At 37.8% G+C, this 16,913-nt stretch overlaps 3 protein-coding genes across 4 annotated transcripts in view; all 3 read right to left on the bottom strand.

The window, feature by feature from the left end:
- depdc5 (DEP domain containing 5, GATOR1 subcomplex subunit) overlaps positions 1 to 7,747 on the bottom strand; it is a 30,605-nt gene extending 22,858 nt beyond the window's left edge. Inside the window, exons 1-15 of the mRNA XM_080460118.1 lie at positions 7,590 to 7,747; positions 7,411 to 7,498; positions 6,659 to 6,770; positions 6,455 to 6,542; positions 5,871 to 5,917; positions 3,515 to 3,600; positions 3,349 to 3,432; positions 2,937 to 2,986; positions 2,228 to 2,297; positions 1,395 to 1,473; positions 1,240 to 1,301; positions 1,048 to 1,117; positions 894 to 966; positions 306 to 409; positions 140 to 214 (exon numbers count right to left, since the gene is read on the bottom strand). Coding sequence (XP_080316244.1) covers positions 140 to 214; positions 306 to 409; positions 894 to 966; positions 1,048 to 1,117; positions 1,240 to 1,301; positions 1,395 to 1,473; positions 2,228 to 2,297; positions 2,937 to 2,986; positions 3,349 to 3,432; positions 3,515 to 3,600; positions 5,871 to 5,917; positions 6,455 to 6,542; positions 6,659 to 6,716 — 946 coding nt within the window. The 5' untranslated portion in view covers positions 6,717 to 6,770; positions 7,411 to 7,498; positions 7,590 to 7,747. The remainder of the gene's footprint in view (positions 1 to 139; positions 215 to 305; positions 410 to 893; positions 967 to 1,047; positions 1,118 to 1,239; positions 1,302 to 1,394; positions 1,474 to 2,227; positions 2,298 to 2,936; positions 2,987 to 3,348; positions 3,433 to 3,514; positions 3,601 to 5,870; positions 5,918 to 6,454; positions 6,543 to 6,658; positions 6,771 to 7,410; positions 7,499 to 7,589) is intronic.
- Positions 7,748 to 9,531: 1,784 nt separating this feature from the next.
- Positions 9,532 to 12,399, bottom strand: LOC308116225 (uncharacterized protein). Of its 2 annotated transcripts, XM_080474276.1 has the most exons (5): positions 12,079 to 12,382; positions 10,838 to 10,945; positions 10,701 to 10,730; positions 10,516 to 10,539; positions 9,532 to 10,427 (listed from the first exon to the last, which is right to left on the bottom strand). In XM_080474276.1, the coding sequence occupies exons 1-4, from the start codon at positions 12,319 to 12,321 to the stop codon at positions 10,522 to 10,524; spliced, it is 399 nt and encodes a 132-aa protein (XP_080330402.1). In that variant the 5' UTR covers positions 12,322 to 12,382; the 3' UTR covers positions 9,532 to 10,427; positions 10,516 to 10,521. The 2 variants fall into 2 exon arrangements, with proteins under 2 accessions (XP_080330402.1, XP_080330403.1); XM_080474277.1 differs by having other exon boundaries at positions 9,536 to 10,539; positions 12,079 to 12,399.
- A 454-nt stretch (positions 12,400 to 12,853) lies between these two features.
- Positions 12,854 to 16,322, bottom strand: LOC308120668 (uncharacterized protein). Its single transcript, XM_080481424.1, has 4 exons — positions 16,137 to 16,322; positions 15,585 to 15,680; positions 15,275 to 15,304; positions 12,854 to 15,113 (listed from the first exon to the last, which is right to left on the bottom strand). Exons 1-4 carry the CDS (start codon positions 16,278 to 16,280, stop codon positions 15,060 to 15,062), a joined length of 324 nt encoding a protein of 107 aa, XP_080337550.1. The 5' UTR covers positions 16,281 to 16,322; the 3' UTR covers positions 12,854 to 15,059.
- Between the last annotated feature and the right edge of the window lie 591 nt (positions 16,323 to 16,913).

Raw genomic sequence — 16,913 nt, 5'->3', positions numbered from 1 at the left:
CCTTACTGGCTACAGATTTCGTCCTGCACAGGAAAGTTTTTCCTTTCTATCAGAGTGAGTTTAATGTTTGTTTGTTTTTTACCATTTTGAAGAACATGTTCAACAAAAATACAAACGATTGTGTGTTAAAGGAACTCACCATTAAAAGACAGATTAATGGCCTCCAGGTAGTTTCCTTGAGCAGCAGTGGAGTTGTATCCCACAGGAAAACCATCTGAGCGAAAGATTATGAAGGGAACGATTTGTTTGGGAGAAAACTGTATTTAAAGTTTTACCTCTTAGTCAGCATTTGACACACGTGTTACCTGCTTCTTTCATTCGCACCAGGACAGGATACTGGATGAAGAGCTTCTTGATGGTGATCAGTAAAGACGTCCACTCATCTCGTCTCTCATTCTGGGCCACGACCCTGATTACAGAAGAACCAACAAAGTTGCACTGTGATCCAGTGTGATATTTTGTTGAGCTACAAGAACAAATCATGATAGTTATTCAGATTCAAATCTCTTTACTGTTCTTTTCATTTGTTTCATGATACAAACAGCTGTTTCTCAGATAAACCAAGGTAAACCTCTATGCCAGAAGCTTAATTTTCCAAATATGCTTAAAATCTGCATCTAAAGAGAGAAAACGCTGTTGTGCCCAAGCTTTTCATGTTTTTGTTATCATTCAGTCAACGCCTAGAAATTAAATGTTTTAAAAATATATATATTTTTTTAAAACAAGAACATTCTTTACATATAGTGATCTGAAAGCTTCAGATAATAAGCCATATCATTCAAAACCAAAAGGAGCAATAGAGCTTGAATATAGAGGGTGTGAATAGGACAGGTTCTCCCCGGTGAGACTAAAATGTTTCTCCGTCTCAGTGTGTGTCTCTTCGACTCTCTCACCTATAGAAGTCCTCATAAAAGCGTCCTTCGTGGTCCTGTCTGATGGAGCCTCTGAGAATCTCGGGAAATTCCTCTGAGAAAAATCCAAACCCAGATATTGTGTTTCTACCAGAATAACAGCAAAACATCTATTATAAAAGAAAAACTGACTCACCAACAGACTTTGCACTGTAGAAAGTCCGTGAGAACAAAACTACAGTCACTTCATGACTGCAGTTCCTTTCCTGTTTTGACATTTACAAATCACTCATGTTTTAATTGTTTCTACACAAATATGAAAAATTAAGCTTTAATACAAAAAAAACCAACAAAACAAAACTATAAAACAACAACAAAACATGCAAACCTTCCACTTGGCAAAGAGGTCAGATAGGAAACCGTTGACGGCCTTCTCAAAGTAGAGATCACCTGAGAGGAAGAGTTTGATTTGGCTGCAGTGACACAGTCTGGGGCACGTTCATAGTTTTCTGATAAAAAAAAACAAGCTTGTTTATAACAAACCATAGATGTCAAAGTCCCACATTTCACAGCTCATCTGGATAAAGATGTACACCATCGCGGATGTTGATCTAAACACCACCTGAGTAACAAAACAAAACAAATCCAATCAAATCACAAAGTTATCAATGAAGCCTTCTGTGACTTTAACCCGGGGGGTGTCCCAATACAGTACTAGACCCGTAGATTGATAATAGGGGTGTGCTGTACATTGTGACAGAAGATTGGAGGTACGAATTCAATATTCTTCTTATTATGCCACATGTAAACCACGAACAACCACAAAGTGGGGATAAGACTGACCCGGTGTTTCTGATCGGCTGTTAATTTACAGTTTCCATGGTAACAGCAGACAGGTGTGAGGTGACTTGGTGATCATAAAGAGGGGAATAAGTTAACGAAAAGTGCGGGCTTTGTTTATAAAATCGAATTTAATCAGGAAACCTCAGACAAGTTCATTCAAAATTGTACTGTTCAACACAAATTTGTTTCCTATTATGTTTATTTTACAGGTCAGCAGCTCTACAGCGGTCTGAAATGACCTAAAATGATCTTATTGGTCGAGGCGCAGCATGTTTGAGTGAAAAAAAAACCAGCATTAAAAAGAAATTGTGGGCAATGATGATTTCAACCTGTTTGAATCTGCACAGTTCACTCAACTGTACTTGCTTGGTTTAACGTTCTTGCATAATTTCATGTCAGCAGCAGACTAAAGGCCCTCAGCATTATTGCTGGCCATAGTAACATGAGCGAAAGACTGTGACGACCTGTTTACGCCTTCCTTACATCCTCTCATGTTCGACCAGTAAAACCACTTTTCTGAGTGAATCACTCACCCTGGTGTCTTCATGGATGTATCCGCAGGTCACTTTCTCTCCCTTTACCCACAGTTCACTGGCCTGGGCTCTAAACGATGGAAACATGATGAAGAAACATTCAGCAACAGAACGGAAACACAAGAAAAAAACCCTCTTAATAACAAAATAAATTGATCTGAAGCTGGAAATCTAAAGAAGGTTTACACGACTCATAAAGTTCAATGTCCTTTTAATCATAGTTTTGCTTTATATACGAAAATGATATTCTATGTTGCATTTATGACGTTTCAGCTGTTTTAGCTTTGTTATTATTTTGAGATGTTTTGACTTTTTAGTCTTTCTGGTGGTTTTTGATAAATTCCAAGGTTTTTAGCCATTTCAGCTGGTTTTAGTGATTTTAGCCATTTCAGAGCTTTAAATATAACTTTGTGTTGTTTCTTTCCAAATAAAGAGATAAACAGTGAAAGCAAACGACTGTCCGTGTTTAAATCAAACTCTTATTTTCCTCTCGTTTTATTTGGATTTGATCATAGCTCCTTCACAATGACATGCAACTGAAACTCAGCATTCATCACCTGAGCTGAAAGGCAGCGTGCAGGTGACACAGAGAGATCAGAAATAATACCAGACTATTAAACCTTTATTTGAATGTCACCTTTTGAAAGGGAGACCGCCTTGTACAGTAATGAAAAATAACTGTAAGTAGCTTCATACTGGTTCAACGTACCTGATTCCTGCAAACTCCACCTTCTGGCTCACATAGGCACATGTGCTCACCTGGAATAAAGAGCACAAGAGTAAAATGTTTAATCACACACAGCAGAGATCTGGGGCAGTTAAATGTTTCAATGGAGCAATGGAGTAAAGCACATCACGTGTACTTTAACTCTTTCACAGCTGTCACTTCCTGTCGAGTAGATTTGATACTTAAAGGAACTTTAAAGGAAAAAAACTTCTAGTGCCAATAAAATGTGATTTTCACAGTAACGACTCACAGTGGGGGAAACTATGTCCTTTATGTGAACAATTACAGGAGAACAAGGTGGAGTGCGATCAAAGGATGAATTAAAAAAAACAAAAACAAAAAAAAAACAGTTGTGAATTTGCAAACAAAAACAAACAACTATTCCAAGGCTCACCAGACTCTTCTTTAGTCTCCACATGTCGCCTCTGCCAATATACTGGTCTTTGAACGTCAGCTCCACCAGATCCAGAGTGATTTCCTGAGATGAAACAGACAAACTAAGTGATTCTGATGTGATTAACAGGTGGAAGGACTGCAGCGAACTCGGTGAGGGTGGATACCTTTGGGTCCACAATGCTGACAAACACATCCTGGTACGCGCGTAACTTGAACGCTTGTGCTACAGTCTGGTCCACACTGATGGTCTCTTTAGGAGGAAGACATGAGTATTAACAGTGAGATTAGATGGAACTCTACACTGACAGTCTGTCGGGGGGAAATATAATGGAAGCAGAGAGAATTTCATAACAAGAACTGGTCAGTTCCGCCAGTCTACCCCCGGGGCAGCAGTGGCTTCATACGTAGCTTACCACCATGGAGTATGGAGTGAAAGAATAATGCAATGTAAAGCGCAATATAAAACGTATGCATTATAATATGAAAGTTTTACTTCTGTAATTTTATCACACTCTGTCGTTTGTTCCAGTTTTGCTGCGAAAACGTCCCAATCCCTCCAAAAAAAACCGCTCTAATACTTTAAACCTGATTAGTTTTCCTACATTTTCTGAACTAATCTCTAAAACAATTTCGGGTTTGTAAAAACCTACCAAACGCTTAATCATTTTAAGAATTTTAACCCTTGAAATGCCAGCTTGAATATGCAACGTCTCCGTTGTGTTTCCAAATGACAAACGTTAGGATATTTTCTCCTGGACAAGTTAACAATTATACAAAATATCGAGTTAAATGCAATGTTAGTTTAATCTGAGGCGCCACAAAAACTATCAAGTCTCTTCAAATCAAAAATATCATGTTGGTACTACATTTTCTAAATGTCATTGCAATTACAGAGTATAACCATGTCTTCCATAATGATAGAGTTTCATTTAAACTCCACTAAAATTAGTTAATTTATAATTACTGGTCTGTGCATTCACTTTTTTTTTTTTTTTATGGGTAAAACAAGAACAGAGCAGAAATAGTATTTGCACCTTTCCAATCAGCTACCAAACTGAAAATTAAAAACAGAAGAATACATTACAACTGCATTAGTGTCAATGAAACTTGGTCAGACTGGCATTTAGAAGGTTAAAACCCTGTTATGTTATTATGTTAGATAGCTTTACTCAGGGCTGAAGTTAATGAACCTAAAAAAAAAAAAAAACATGAATCTATCATTTCAGTTTTAGGAAGAAGTCGTCATTTAATCATTAATAATTTCAGAGAGTTGTAATTTTTTTCACACTGTTTAACTGATCCACGAGGAAAAAGAAACCATTTGCATTTCAGAATTTGACAGAGAAGCTTGCATGTAATTAATAGTACTATTTGACCTAACGCAGCAGAGATGATGACCAGGAGCCTCATTTATAAAGGTTGCTTACACACAAAACGGGCCCTGAAAGATGCGTACGCCACTTCCCACGCAAAGTTTGTGATTTAAAAAAAATAATAATTTTTACTTTTCGGGAGAATGTGCGTACCGCTACGCCAACTTTGAGCCTTGCGCATGAACATTTTAGAGACGGGGAAATTGGCGGCGCTGATGGTGAGGTGGAGAATTGAAGCCAGATTCATCTCATACATTTAGTCAAATATCAGATTTATAGATCCACGTGATCATAAACACCCCCGCTGCAGTGTTTTAGAAGTGTTTCTTTAGTAAGACGTTACTGCTGAATCAGCAACTTCTTTTTTTTTTCTTTTATTAGTGATTCCACTACCGTGACCACCAAATACTATCATTTTCTTGACTGTGATCTATAAAAGAAAAGTGCATGCAGATGTGCGTACGCACGGTTTTACTGATCCAAATTTTTTTTCTGGTAGGAATACTACGCAATATTTTTTTAAATGAGGCCCCAGATGAAGAGGAAAAAAAGTATAAATGGACAAAAATGTCCTCAACAACATCTGAGGGTTAAGAGAAAAGTTTTAAGTCAAATCTTTTCCCCAAAAAACCAAATTGTAAAATGTCATATCATAGAACAAAAATCAATAATTATTTATGAAGTTTAAAATAACACATTTCACAAAAACAGAGTGAGAAAAATCAACAAGCAACTTTTATTTGTCTGTGTCTGACTGAACATTTAAATACTGATGGATTCATTTGGTTGTTTCTTTGTAGCGGCAAGAGAAAAAAATCCATGCATGAATAGAAGATCTCTCTCATACATCTCTCACACATTATATATATATATCATCATCTGTTTGCTACTGTACAATCATTCAACCACATTTTCAAGTAATACATGTTTATCAACCACAAAATATCTGTATATAGCCACAATATAACTTTCCACACAAAGTCTCCAAACCAGACACGAGTGTGCAAAATGAAGATTATTACATTCCTAAAACTACATTTCCTGGCCCTCCATCTTTAAGAAATCCACCAGGAAACGTATGCAGCTGTGTGCAGCTTATTCCTATATTCTGATTAATCGTCACTGACGTCTTAGGATGTGTGTTTACCTTTCTGCAGGTCGTCTTTGAGGCTCTTCACCTGCAGCAGCAGAGGGCTGGAGATTTACAGAGAAACAACGGCACTTTAAGAGACTCGGCAGTAAAATAATACATTGACAAAGTCAACGCCTTTTTTTATTTTATTTTCAATATAAAATAATGTCAACACATATATATATATATATATATATATATATATAATACATGAAATTAACATATCCTCAAAAGACGGGGATGTACAAACTCGCTGGCTGTTCCAAATAAAGTTGGCACAGTCTGGAGAATATATAAAAGTAAGTCAATGTGCAGATGAAAAGAAGGAATTTAAATTCTATAAATGTTACAAATTATGCCACTTTTCAAACCATGTGTGTAATACCAGTTGTTTCATTATTTAACTGTTAGTTTTCTCAACAGGATTAAAATAACCCACAAATTTCTTGTGAGCCATGTCACAAAATACAAGTTTTGTTATATATTCTCTGAGCTTAAGAGCCAAGAGGAAAGCCAAATACCATATTAAACATGTACGATCTACCAACGGGTGATCTTTCCATAATAACGCGCTGAACACTCCCAATAAACAGGCTCACCTGTATTCATCGGTAGGATGTGCAATCTCAATGATGTCCCCTAAGCAGACTTGAGGGAAAACTTTTGGGTTGACGACCAACTCATCATCTAATTCAAAAACAGACAAACACACAAACGATCAGAATGTCCGAAATAACAGCTTTTCCCTTGTATGAGAAGAAGAATGGAGAATGGGTGTCGCCACACTGCAGGGTTGTCCTTACCGCTGCCACCAAAGCCTTTCTTGTGCACCACAAGCTTGTAGGACTTATTAGTCTTCATGATGAACCAGCTGAAGAATTTAAGACATCAGGGAGTTCATTTGTCTGTTCAAAACTAAAAAGAAAGCAGGCATGACATGAACACTGCAAGGACTTGAAAATCATTCAAACACAATCATTTTATATGGAAACATGCTCAATAGTCATGGTAATACATTGAAAAGTTCAACACAAATATCTTGCAGAGACAAATAAGGTGCTGTTCATTACTACAACTTTTGTGAGTTTCTTAATAATGTTGCACTACTACACTTTTTGTTTTCTCACATATCAACTCTTTTGCTGTGTATTTACAACCACCATCTAAAAAAAAGCCTTAAACATGTTTTTGAAAGCCGTAATTTGTAATTTTCTAGTATGACTTTAATATCAGAATTTTAACATCTAAAATCACGACTTCAATTTCTTCATATTATAAATCAGGGTTATCACTTTAATCCGAGGTAAATAATGAACAATCTTCTTCTTAAGAAATTATTTGGAGGGGTGGCAGGAATCCTCTTCAGCACGTTGTGGACGCAAAACAATCTTTGGTCAGCATGTAAACAAATCCTGTCATGTTGAAGCTCTCATGTGAACTGACTTGGTCATACAGTCACATGTCACACTGAACATGGTTTTAGCTCAAGCTTCATGTGTTTTTTGTACAAACTGTCAGCTCAGTTTTCTCAGTGAGGAAAAGGGAAAGTACTAACCCCGCAGCAGGAGGACATTCGAGGTCCCTCCAGATGACGTTTAGGAAGAAAAGTGTCTCTTTGTGGAGTAAACAAGTTTCCCTCTGTCCTGAAAACAAAACAAAAAAACATGTTCATGAAGCTCCAACAGCCCAGAAAGGTTTGCTACATGAGCCTGGAGCTAACGTGAGCCAACTTACAGCCCGTTCACTGGCGTGAGCTTAGAAAACTTTACCAGAACCGCGTGCATTAGAGGTATTTTCGTAGAAATGAAACATATAAAACAGTTATTTTAAAGTAGACATAACACGCAGGCTCCGAGGCTGCTATCCGAGCGAGTACTTCCTCCTTGTACAATGACCGTGAGCTGTGATTGGTCCGCAGACATGGCAGAGTGAGCTGTGATTGGTCCTCAGAGTACCAGAGAGTGTGACGGCGAGAGAAGATGAATCACTCCCTAACTATTCCGTCTTCGTTCATTGTTTGAAAAACGGCATTTGTCTAATCTTTTCTGGAAAAATTAACATCTGGCAATGGATGTACAGACGTATAGATTAGGTGACCCCCTCCCACCTATATCGGTATTTCTTGAACAGTGATGACAAACCCGTCTAATGCTGACAAACAGAGATGATGATGACAAAATAGTAAGAGGAGGAAATTAGAGAGGAAGTTAAGGAACACAACAGCAGCAAGACCATCTCATGGTGCAGACGGACCAATAGCACACCAGCAGAGGGGGTTATGGAGAGGACAAAGGTTTCACTTCATGCCTGCATCGTCATCATCAGGGTCACAAGTATAAACAAACACAAGTGCTTGATTTAACATCAGAACAAATCTAATGTTCATGTTTTTTATTGTACACATTGAAATATGTACAGTGTTGGTGAAAAAAGTGAGTCAAGCCTTTGGTTGAATGGGTTGACCTCTCGTAGCTGCTGATCAGACCAGGACGTTCACTTCATGATGTCTCCTGACTAGGTGCACGGCTCTCTTGAGCTCATTGCACAACATCTATTCATCTATTGGATTCATGTCTGAGGTCTGATTCGATCTCTACAAAAGCCATTCTGTTGTACATTAAGTTCCATGTTTGGAGTTCTGTTGCATCACTGAACCTCTGAAAGTTGTGCAGTAGGATGTTAAGTTAAACTTGGGAATCAATTGTTCCTCTGCATTCTCTCTGTCTGGACAGTGAAGTGGTAAACCAAAAACATGTTTCCTCACGAGTCCAGATGTTTTCAAATGCAGCCACAGATTAATTTTTCACAAGTGTTACTCTTTTAGTTTTGTCTCTTGTTTTGATGCTCGGTTTGTTTTGATTTGGACTTTTTCTTTTATTTCGTAGACTTTGTTTTTTGTAGTTTCTTTGCCCATCAGCAGAAAAATCAAGATTTATTTTGTCTACTCAAGCTGGTTTTAGGTTGATCCTTGGTACCCTTTATTGAAAGTTTAAATTAAAATTTTAAAAAGCCACCTCAGGAGAATTGCATGTTTCATTCTGGACACACTGACATTTTTTGTGGCTCTGCCACTGCTTGATCTACAGGAAGATACTGAACACCCTGAAAAACACTACATAGACTCAAAAACACTTGTAGGGATCGCTGTATGTGTGCGCAGAGGAGTTTAAAGTGCAAATATACAAGTTTTGCAGGCCTAACATAAGAAATGAACATCATCTCTCATGATTGTGAGTAAAAGGAGTGTTGATGATAAATCAATGTTGTTTCATTGAGACTCTACAAGTTGTACGAAAGGTTTTGCACCACCTCCAGGATGTTTGTGGATTGTTAGAAAACCCACACACACACAGAGGGAGAACATGCAAACTCTACACAGAAAGGCTCCAGGCTGTACTTGAACCCATGAGATTCTCACTGTGAGGCGGGAGCACTAACCACTGCACTGTGAGGCCCAGATTTTCTTCTATTTAAACTAAATGCCATTCAAAACTTGGCCAGCAAATCATTATTATATATAAAAAAAGATAAATTATAATACATAATAACAATTAAATACAATTAAAAAAAAAAACTTTAACAAGGCTCCATGGCTTGTTATGTCATAAAAATATGGACGTATATCTGTGCCATCAGAGTTTGGATTTGAATTTCTATCTCAGATTTTTTCAGACTTGAGTGTATGAAATGTAGTTTCGATTTTATTGTGATACACATTCAAACCAATAGATTCAATTTCAAATTACACCATTTAAATTCAGATTTAAAGAATTAAAATTCACTTTCTGCTGGCACAAGATTTATCACTCAGATTTTTTTATATTCAGTTTTCTGAATTATTTTGGTAGTGGTGGAACGTACATGTACTGTATTTATGCACACATAAACAATGTATTTGATAGCATCAAAAAACTGTGAGTTTAAAGGGCCATAGTTTATTATTTAAAAAGAAAACCCGTTGCCAGAAGAATCTACCAGAAAGTGAACATTCGTACAATATATCGAACTGACATCCCTCTTTAATGAAACACACTTTTTTGGTAAGAATGAAATCATAATGTGCTATAATGTGCTGTCTAACTAGTGAAAGGGGTCTCATAGGTGGGGGTCACTTTAATGTTCGAGTAATACAAATAAATTCACATCTATTTCTCAAAACGTGTTCTTTTATTTCAAATATTGAACACACATACAGCAGTATATAGGAGCAGATCTTTGTCCTTGTTCATTCATCTCTGATAAACTGACAAATACCTGAATTGTTGCTATCTTCTGGCTGGGATGCACTTATACTATACTAATCACTTATACAAATTAGTTTTTGACTAGTTTGTCTTCTGCTGATGATTCATCCAGCATCTTTTAGTTCAATAATTGTGTTTGATCATCTAACTACACAACTAGTGATTACCAAAAGTGATCAAATTACATTATACTTTTGTCATGCAGTTATTAATGTTTGATTAGTTTCCCTGTTAAAAATAAAAGAAGGTAAAAGCAGCAAAGCTTCAGATGACAGTTGGTAGTCTGTTGTTGGTCCTCTTCTCATTTCCTCCGCCTGGTTTCTGACCGCTGTCACAGGAAACACAACGTATCTCTGAGTACTGACAAATCGGCCTCTGTGCTCCTTCTTGATCTCGGCTGAATCGAAGGCATTTACCTTTGTTCACTGTTGAGCTTCTTTCTGTAAACCAAGGACACAAAGAGAAACGCAGAGCTAGAGATTTTGTTTCTCCAAGCTTCAGTTGTGCAGCACATTGTCACTGATTCACTTCCCCCACATTTAAACACCTCATTGATTCACAAGGTGGCACTATTTGTTAATAGAATAACCTGCATGTTCACCTTTTTGACTCCTTCATCTTTCGGGTCGACCTGGTGCAAAAGAAAATAATGAAACTCAGCGCATGGCATCAGTCTTCAAATTATTAACAAGTTTTCAGTTTTTTTTATAAGTGGAAGAAATAAAAATAAAACCTTACTTTGCTAAAAAGGTTGCAGCCACCTTGACTGAAGCCACAGAGAAAGTAAGGTAGTGTTGAGGTTTGTCGGACTGGTTTTCCTTGTGTTTCTGAATCTCTGTCAGAAATCTGGGTTGTGAAACATTGACACATAAAGAGAAAATTATTGTTTTTTTGGGGTTTTTTTTACACAAAAGTCACCTTTTCTTTTGTCTACCTGCTTGTTGTGTTTCTAGACAGTTATAGGGTGTTTTTGATAGCAAAGCTGAAGGTGAGATAAACCATGGACAGGTCCATCACTGGGAAGGGTTGAAATAATGATAATCATGAAGTTATTTTTTTATAAGTTTAGGGGTTAGGCTTAACATCCACATTTTTGTGCATCTTCCTTAGATTTACTGAGTGGCTATTCAACAAACCCAGCCACCCACACACAAGAGTTATTCTTTGGTTGCTTAACCTTAAGACGTCAGTGTCCAGGTTAGTTTAGTGGTTTGGTGCAAGTGTCTGCGACCTCAGCAGAGGCTCCCTGAAGCTTTCGTAAAATTTTATCAAACTTTGTTTATCTGAATGGCTCAACAAAAGTTTTTGTAGCATCTCCCTATGTGATTTGCACGGTGCCTGATGAATGTCGAAGTTCCAAAAATCACGATTAAATCCAAGTAAAGATAAACCTCAGAGGCAAATAGAGGATGAGAAGACTAATTTGCTTTCACTCTCAACAAATCTGATTGAGCTCTAAGTTTGAGAAACAAATAATCAAAGGAAAATGCGAGTGAAAGAACAGCTGAAAAAACTAAAAGTACAAATAACTCAGATAGCTTAAAAATTGCTTTAAATGTCATCCTACCATATGAGAACATGCTACGATAATGACTTATAGATAATGGTTTGTAGATTCCTGGTTTAGTAGTGTCATATTAAAGACATCCACAAGTGGCTTTCCCTCATCATTCTACGTTGCAAATTGTAACCACTTCATGTTTTGTTGAAGGAGAGTCAAAAAATAATTGTTAATCATTAAGTCACAGGTCATAGGGTGAGCTATATTTTCAGCCCCTGAACCAGGCGTCCTCACAGGTCGGGTTTCAGACAGAGTAACAGGCTGCAACAGTTAAAATACTAAAAAAAAATTCCATTACTGGCTCAAAAACAACAACAACAACAACAACAACAACAACAACAACAAAAGTAAAAACCTGAAGCATCTTATTTGGACCAAAGCAGACGACATGACTTGAAGATTGCAGTTTGTGTCTCACCACTCTCGGACGCTCTTGTCGAGCATCGCCATCCACCTGGAGAGGCCCAGCATCTGCAGAGGGTGAGGTCGCGATGAGCAGGAAAACCTGCAGAAACAGGACGAGCAGCAGCACTCTTCTGTCCATGGCGACCAATGAATCTGACTCCGCTCTGGGAATCCTGGGCTTTTTATGCCCCCTCTCCCGACTAATCGCTGCTCTGTGGGCGTAAAGAAAGGAGCACAGAGGAAAAATAACATGCATGCACACACATGCAGGGATTTAAATGTGGGTCTGATTTCATCATAGTGTCATTTCCCTTATTGCGATATCACCCGCTGTGAACGCATTGTGTGCCAAACGTTTGTTGTCATGTTTTGATCCTCATGGTTGGCACCACTCTGTCGAGGCGGCACACCTCCTCTCAGTGACACAACTGTCTGCAGGATGAATGCGATGTCTCAGGACCCCTCCATGGGTTTTTTTTTGTCTGCAGGGGTTCCGCAAGGGTCCACGCTTGGTCCCCTGCCATTCTGGTTTGATTGGACCGTCATGTAAGGGACATATAGATTATCAATGCACTGCAGGATAAGGACCCCATTTAAACGTTTTCAAGTGAAAACGAAAAGCTTTCGTTGCGTTTATACACAACACGCTCAGAGTCATTATAAACTGAAATTTGAGAAAACGGTCCCTGTGTAAACGAGGAAAACACAACTTTTCTGAAACGCCGACACTGCACCTGCGCACTTCGGTCATGGTAAATGTGAGAAAGAATTCATTCATAACAATGACTGTGGTGTGCTTTGTTCACGCTTCATTTTAACAGAGCTTCTCAGATGACAATGTACATTTAGGACACCATCATCGCAATCACACGTGGATACACTTTTCAGTTCTTACAAACAAATACTGAGTGGAGCAAAATAACGACGAAAGACAGTTGAAAGAAGCTTCAATGTTTACAGGATACTGTTGTCTGCATGAATCGCATCACTCAAACAGCTAAACTGCAACAAAAGTTGACTGTTTTCACGCAAAAAACTTTGTGTAAACAAGGTCTAAGGCAGGTAAACTATTAAATAGTTACAGCATTTTACATATAGTGCATCTTAGTGGCTCAGCAGCTTTTATGCTGTATGACCAGTGCACAGAATGAAGCACTCCAATAGTGACCTGGTGCAACATGGTTGAGCAAGTATTTTGGCCCAGAGCAATTCCTTGCCTGACTGGAACTTGTTTTCTGGTGTGAAAAAGAAACAGAATTTCCTCCAGAAAGTCCCACACCGAACACACCCTGGATGCTCCACCCATTGTAACCGAATGAAGCAACCCATCACATTGTTTGGAAACATGTCTGGACGGTGCACATTAGTCATTCACCATCGTGAAACAAAAAGTCGTGTATTCTGTCCGTGTTCAATTCTGTAAGGGCGTAATAGTGTTCATTTACTTTCCCACCAGCTTCACAAAACATTATGTTCACATTCGTTGAGTAAATATGTTGTTGTTTCCAAGGAAAACGGTGTTTAAGAAGAAAGAAATATTAGACGCAAGTTCTGTAAGCTTAATTGGTTTCTGTTAAAACCAAAACGTTAATGATATTTCACCAAAAAAAACAAACAAAGACTACTACTTTCATATGCACCTTGACATGTGTCTGCATTTCACTGGCCAACAGTAGAATTTTTGTTGTTGTTGGTTTTTTTCTTTGTTAAAATCCAAAGATGTAAGTCGTATTGAATCTGGTCCAGGATTCCGCTGATACCAGCACCGGGTATCGAGTTCAAGACCTTTGCATGGGGACAAGCTTCAAATTCTTTAATTACTTAATTTCACAGTGAAGACCGATTATGGATTTGGATCACATTTTGAACCCCGTCAATGTTTTAACATTTGCTGTTAACTCAGCCGTGTTAAATCTACCTTGGGTCCATAACGTGTTCATGAAAATAACTGCAAATGTTCACTTTGATACAAAACTACAGGCAGGGCTTTTTGTGTTTGGTTTTACCACATTTTTATTTGTTGAGTCAAAATTTAAAAAGTTATTGTGAGAGAAAGGCAAAAGCAAACTTTAGGCAATTGAAAATACAAGACACAATATGACTTTATATCTATCGTGTACTTTTTCCTTCAAAACAATGGAGAAATTATATGATGTTATTAATAGTAACTCTGTTTTATTCAAGATGCAAAACATTCTGATATTCATACAAAGAGGAATACTATTACTTGCTATTTGGAATTCGAATCCACTGAAAATGCTCTGAACCCCTTTTTAGGCAAGTGACCATGTTTGATAACTTTTGCTTTTCTTCATGTTTCTTTTGAACTCATAACCACACATGGGTGACGATCCTATTAATTCAATCTTTCAAATTGTTTGTAAAACTATGCTGGTTTTGCCCCGTTGCTGTGGCAAAGCCTCTTTTCCTTCCAGTCAGTTTAGCTGATTGAACCATTTAAATTGAAAAATAAAAAAAAATTGTTCAAATAATTCAAAATACAGTAGGATAGTGGTACTCAATAACATGTAGCCACCGTTTGAGATAAGAAAATTGTGAATTTATATGATAGAAAATATGAATGTAATGGCACAAAAGTGTTTTACACTAACTTTGAAATATTATAATATCTCCAGTTAACATTCCATGTGTCGTTTTTCAATGAATGCCTGATAAAAGGTGAAATATAGTCAGGACAGCTAGTAGTTTTATAACAAACGATGTATTGAGTATATCTGGACTAATTATGGATACTTGGAGTTAAAACGGACCATCTTATAACATTGTGTCAGTAATGGTGATACACATGATGAGAAGTGTTTGATCAGCCTCACAGGAACTTCACAGAACTAAATGCAGATACCAAAAGTGGTCCGACCAGGCAGATATCATCACTGCAGGTTTTCACAAAAAGACATTTGCACATATCAGACTCATCATGTATCAGCTTCAGTGTCACTTTGTCCGTTTGCATTTATAAGCATAACTTTTTCTTTATTTCCATTGTGCCCCTGAAGCTTCCCACGGAGTCTTTTGTGTAGGTTTATTCTGCAAACAGAAAAAAAAAAAAAAACAAGTGTCAGAACGGCACAATTATTTTCCTTCCTATACTGATGGTACATTTTTTGAACCTGCAGTGTTTCCATTTAACACATCAGTCTCTTGCAAGATAAGAAATAACATTTCCTCCTTAATAACTGTCACTGTACCTTTGAGTGGTCTTCAGGCAAACGCGAAGCCTGTCAATGACAAAGAAACCAATACATTTTAATCTGCACTTATTTTTTTATTTTTATGATTTTTTTATTCATTGATTTATTTCCCAACACACACACACACACACACACACACACACACACACACACACACACACACACACACACACACACACACACACACACACACACACACACACACACACACACACACACACATCAAGGAATGATTTCCGTTATATCTATAAGAAATGTTTTTTCATCATATGAATTGAATTATTTGACTTTATCAGAAATGACTCACCATGGGTGAATATGCACCACGTCGAATGAAATCACCATAGTAACTTCTTTGTTCAGGCCAGCGTCTTCTCATTCTTTTGTTATTCACAGTTTTAGCCTGCACAGGCAACAAATCAGTATAAAAACATGTAATTTGTTCAGGTTTATCATTTGTTTCTATTCTGCTGCTGATCTTTGGTGAAACACCTGAGGATTTTGTTTTACTGCTTGATTCTCTGCCTTCAAGATTTTAGACACTGCTCAAGAAATACAAAACATGCAGGATTAAAATATGTTTAACTGGCGTTACTTTTACATTTCTTAGACATTAAAATCTGAAGAAGTGAGATACAAATTTTGTGAATATTTTTTGCCAAAAAAATGGCCAAGTCTGCAAAATAAGGGTTTAATATGACTTTCTGAATCTCAGGTGACTCTTCTCTAAAATTATTGCAAAATTCAAGGACTTGCCTTGCCTCTTGGGTCAGTACAAAAGTTTGTTTGCAACAGAGGATTTATGCAAAGAAGTTGACCAAGACAAAACAAGTCAAAGGTGATATTAGCTTTGTCTTACCTGGCCATAATACTGCTGCCGCTGATCATAAGGAGCCATATAGGCTGGAACAGTGTAGGCTGTGGCGAGCAGGAAAACCTGCAGACACAACACAAGCAGCAGCAGGCTTCTGTCCATGGTGAGCGCCGGAGAATGATGGAGCATTGAAACCCCCTATTTTTTATACTCTCCTGCTCACTAATCTCTGGGGACATGGAACGTGAAAGCAACAGGAAACACCGAGATAGGATAATGAACACACGTCCATTTTTGCAATTTGAAATCTAATTCAGATTTTATCACAATGTTAATTAAAAACAAGAGTGGCTGTTATATAACATGGGTGATGTTACGGGCCATATTAAAGAGTCAATTCAGAAATACTTAGTGCTTAGTGAAGACTCATTCTGGAGCAGCTCTGGCCCTCGGTCAAACCTTGACCCCCGTTAGCTCACCTCTCATTTAAGACTCGTTACGGAGGATGTGACCATCGAACTGCTCAACTGCATCTCTCCCCACTTAAACAGACTGACAGTCATGGTGCCTGCTTGATCTCTTTTAGAGATTCTGACTCTGTGTCTGGTTTCAGAACCCGTGACTCCAATTTCCATCCGGCGGTTGAGTGAGGACACGGAGACATCCTCCAGTGTTGCATACCGCGGAGGCAGGTGGCCGACACCAGCAGGATCAACAGAGCCTAGTGATCTATGAGTCAAAGTTTATGATAGAGGTGCATGATTAGTGAATAAATGAGTATTGTTATATTCAATTTTACAAAATCTGCAGTGTAATTTGTTT

Source organism: Lipophrys pholis (assembly GCF_963383615.2).
Source record: "Lipophrys pholis genome assembly, chromosome: 1".
NCBI classification, from domain to species: Eukaryota; Metazoa; Chordata; class Actinopteri; order Blenniiformes; family Blenniidae; genus Lipophrys; species Lipophrys pholis.
This window is presented reverse-complemented; position numbering and strand designations above follow the sequence as displayed.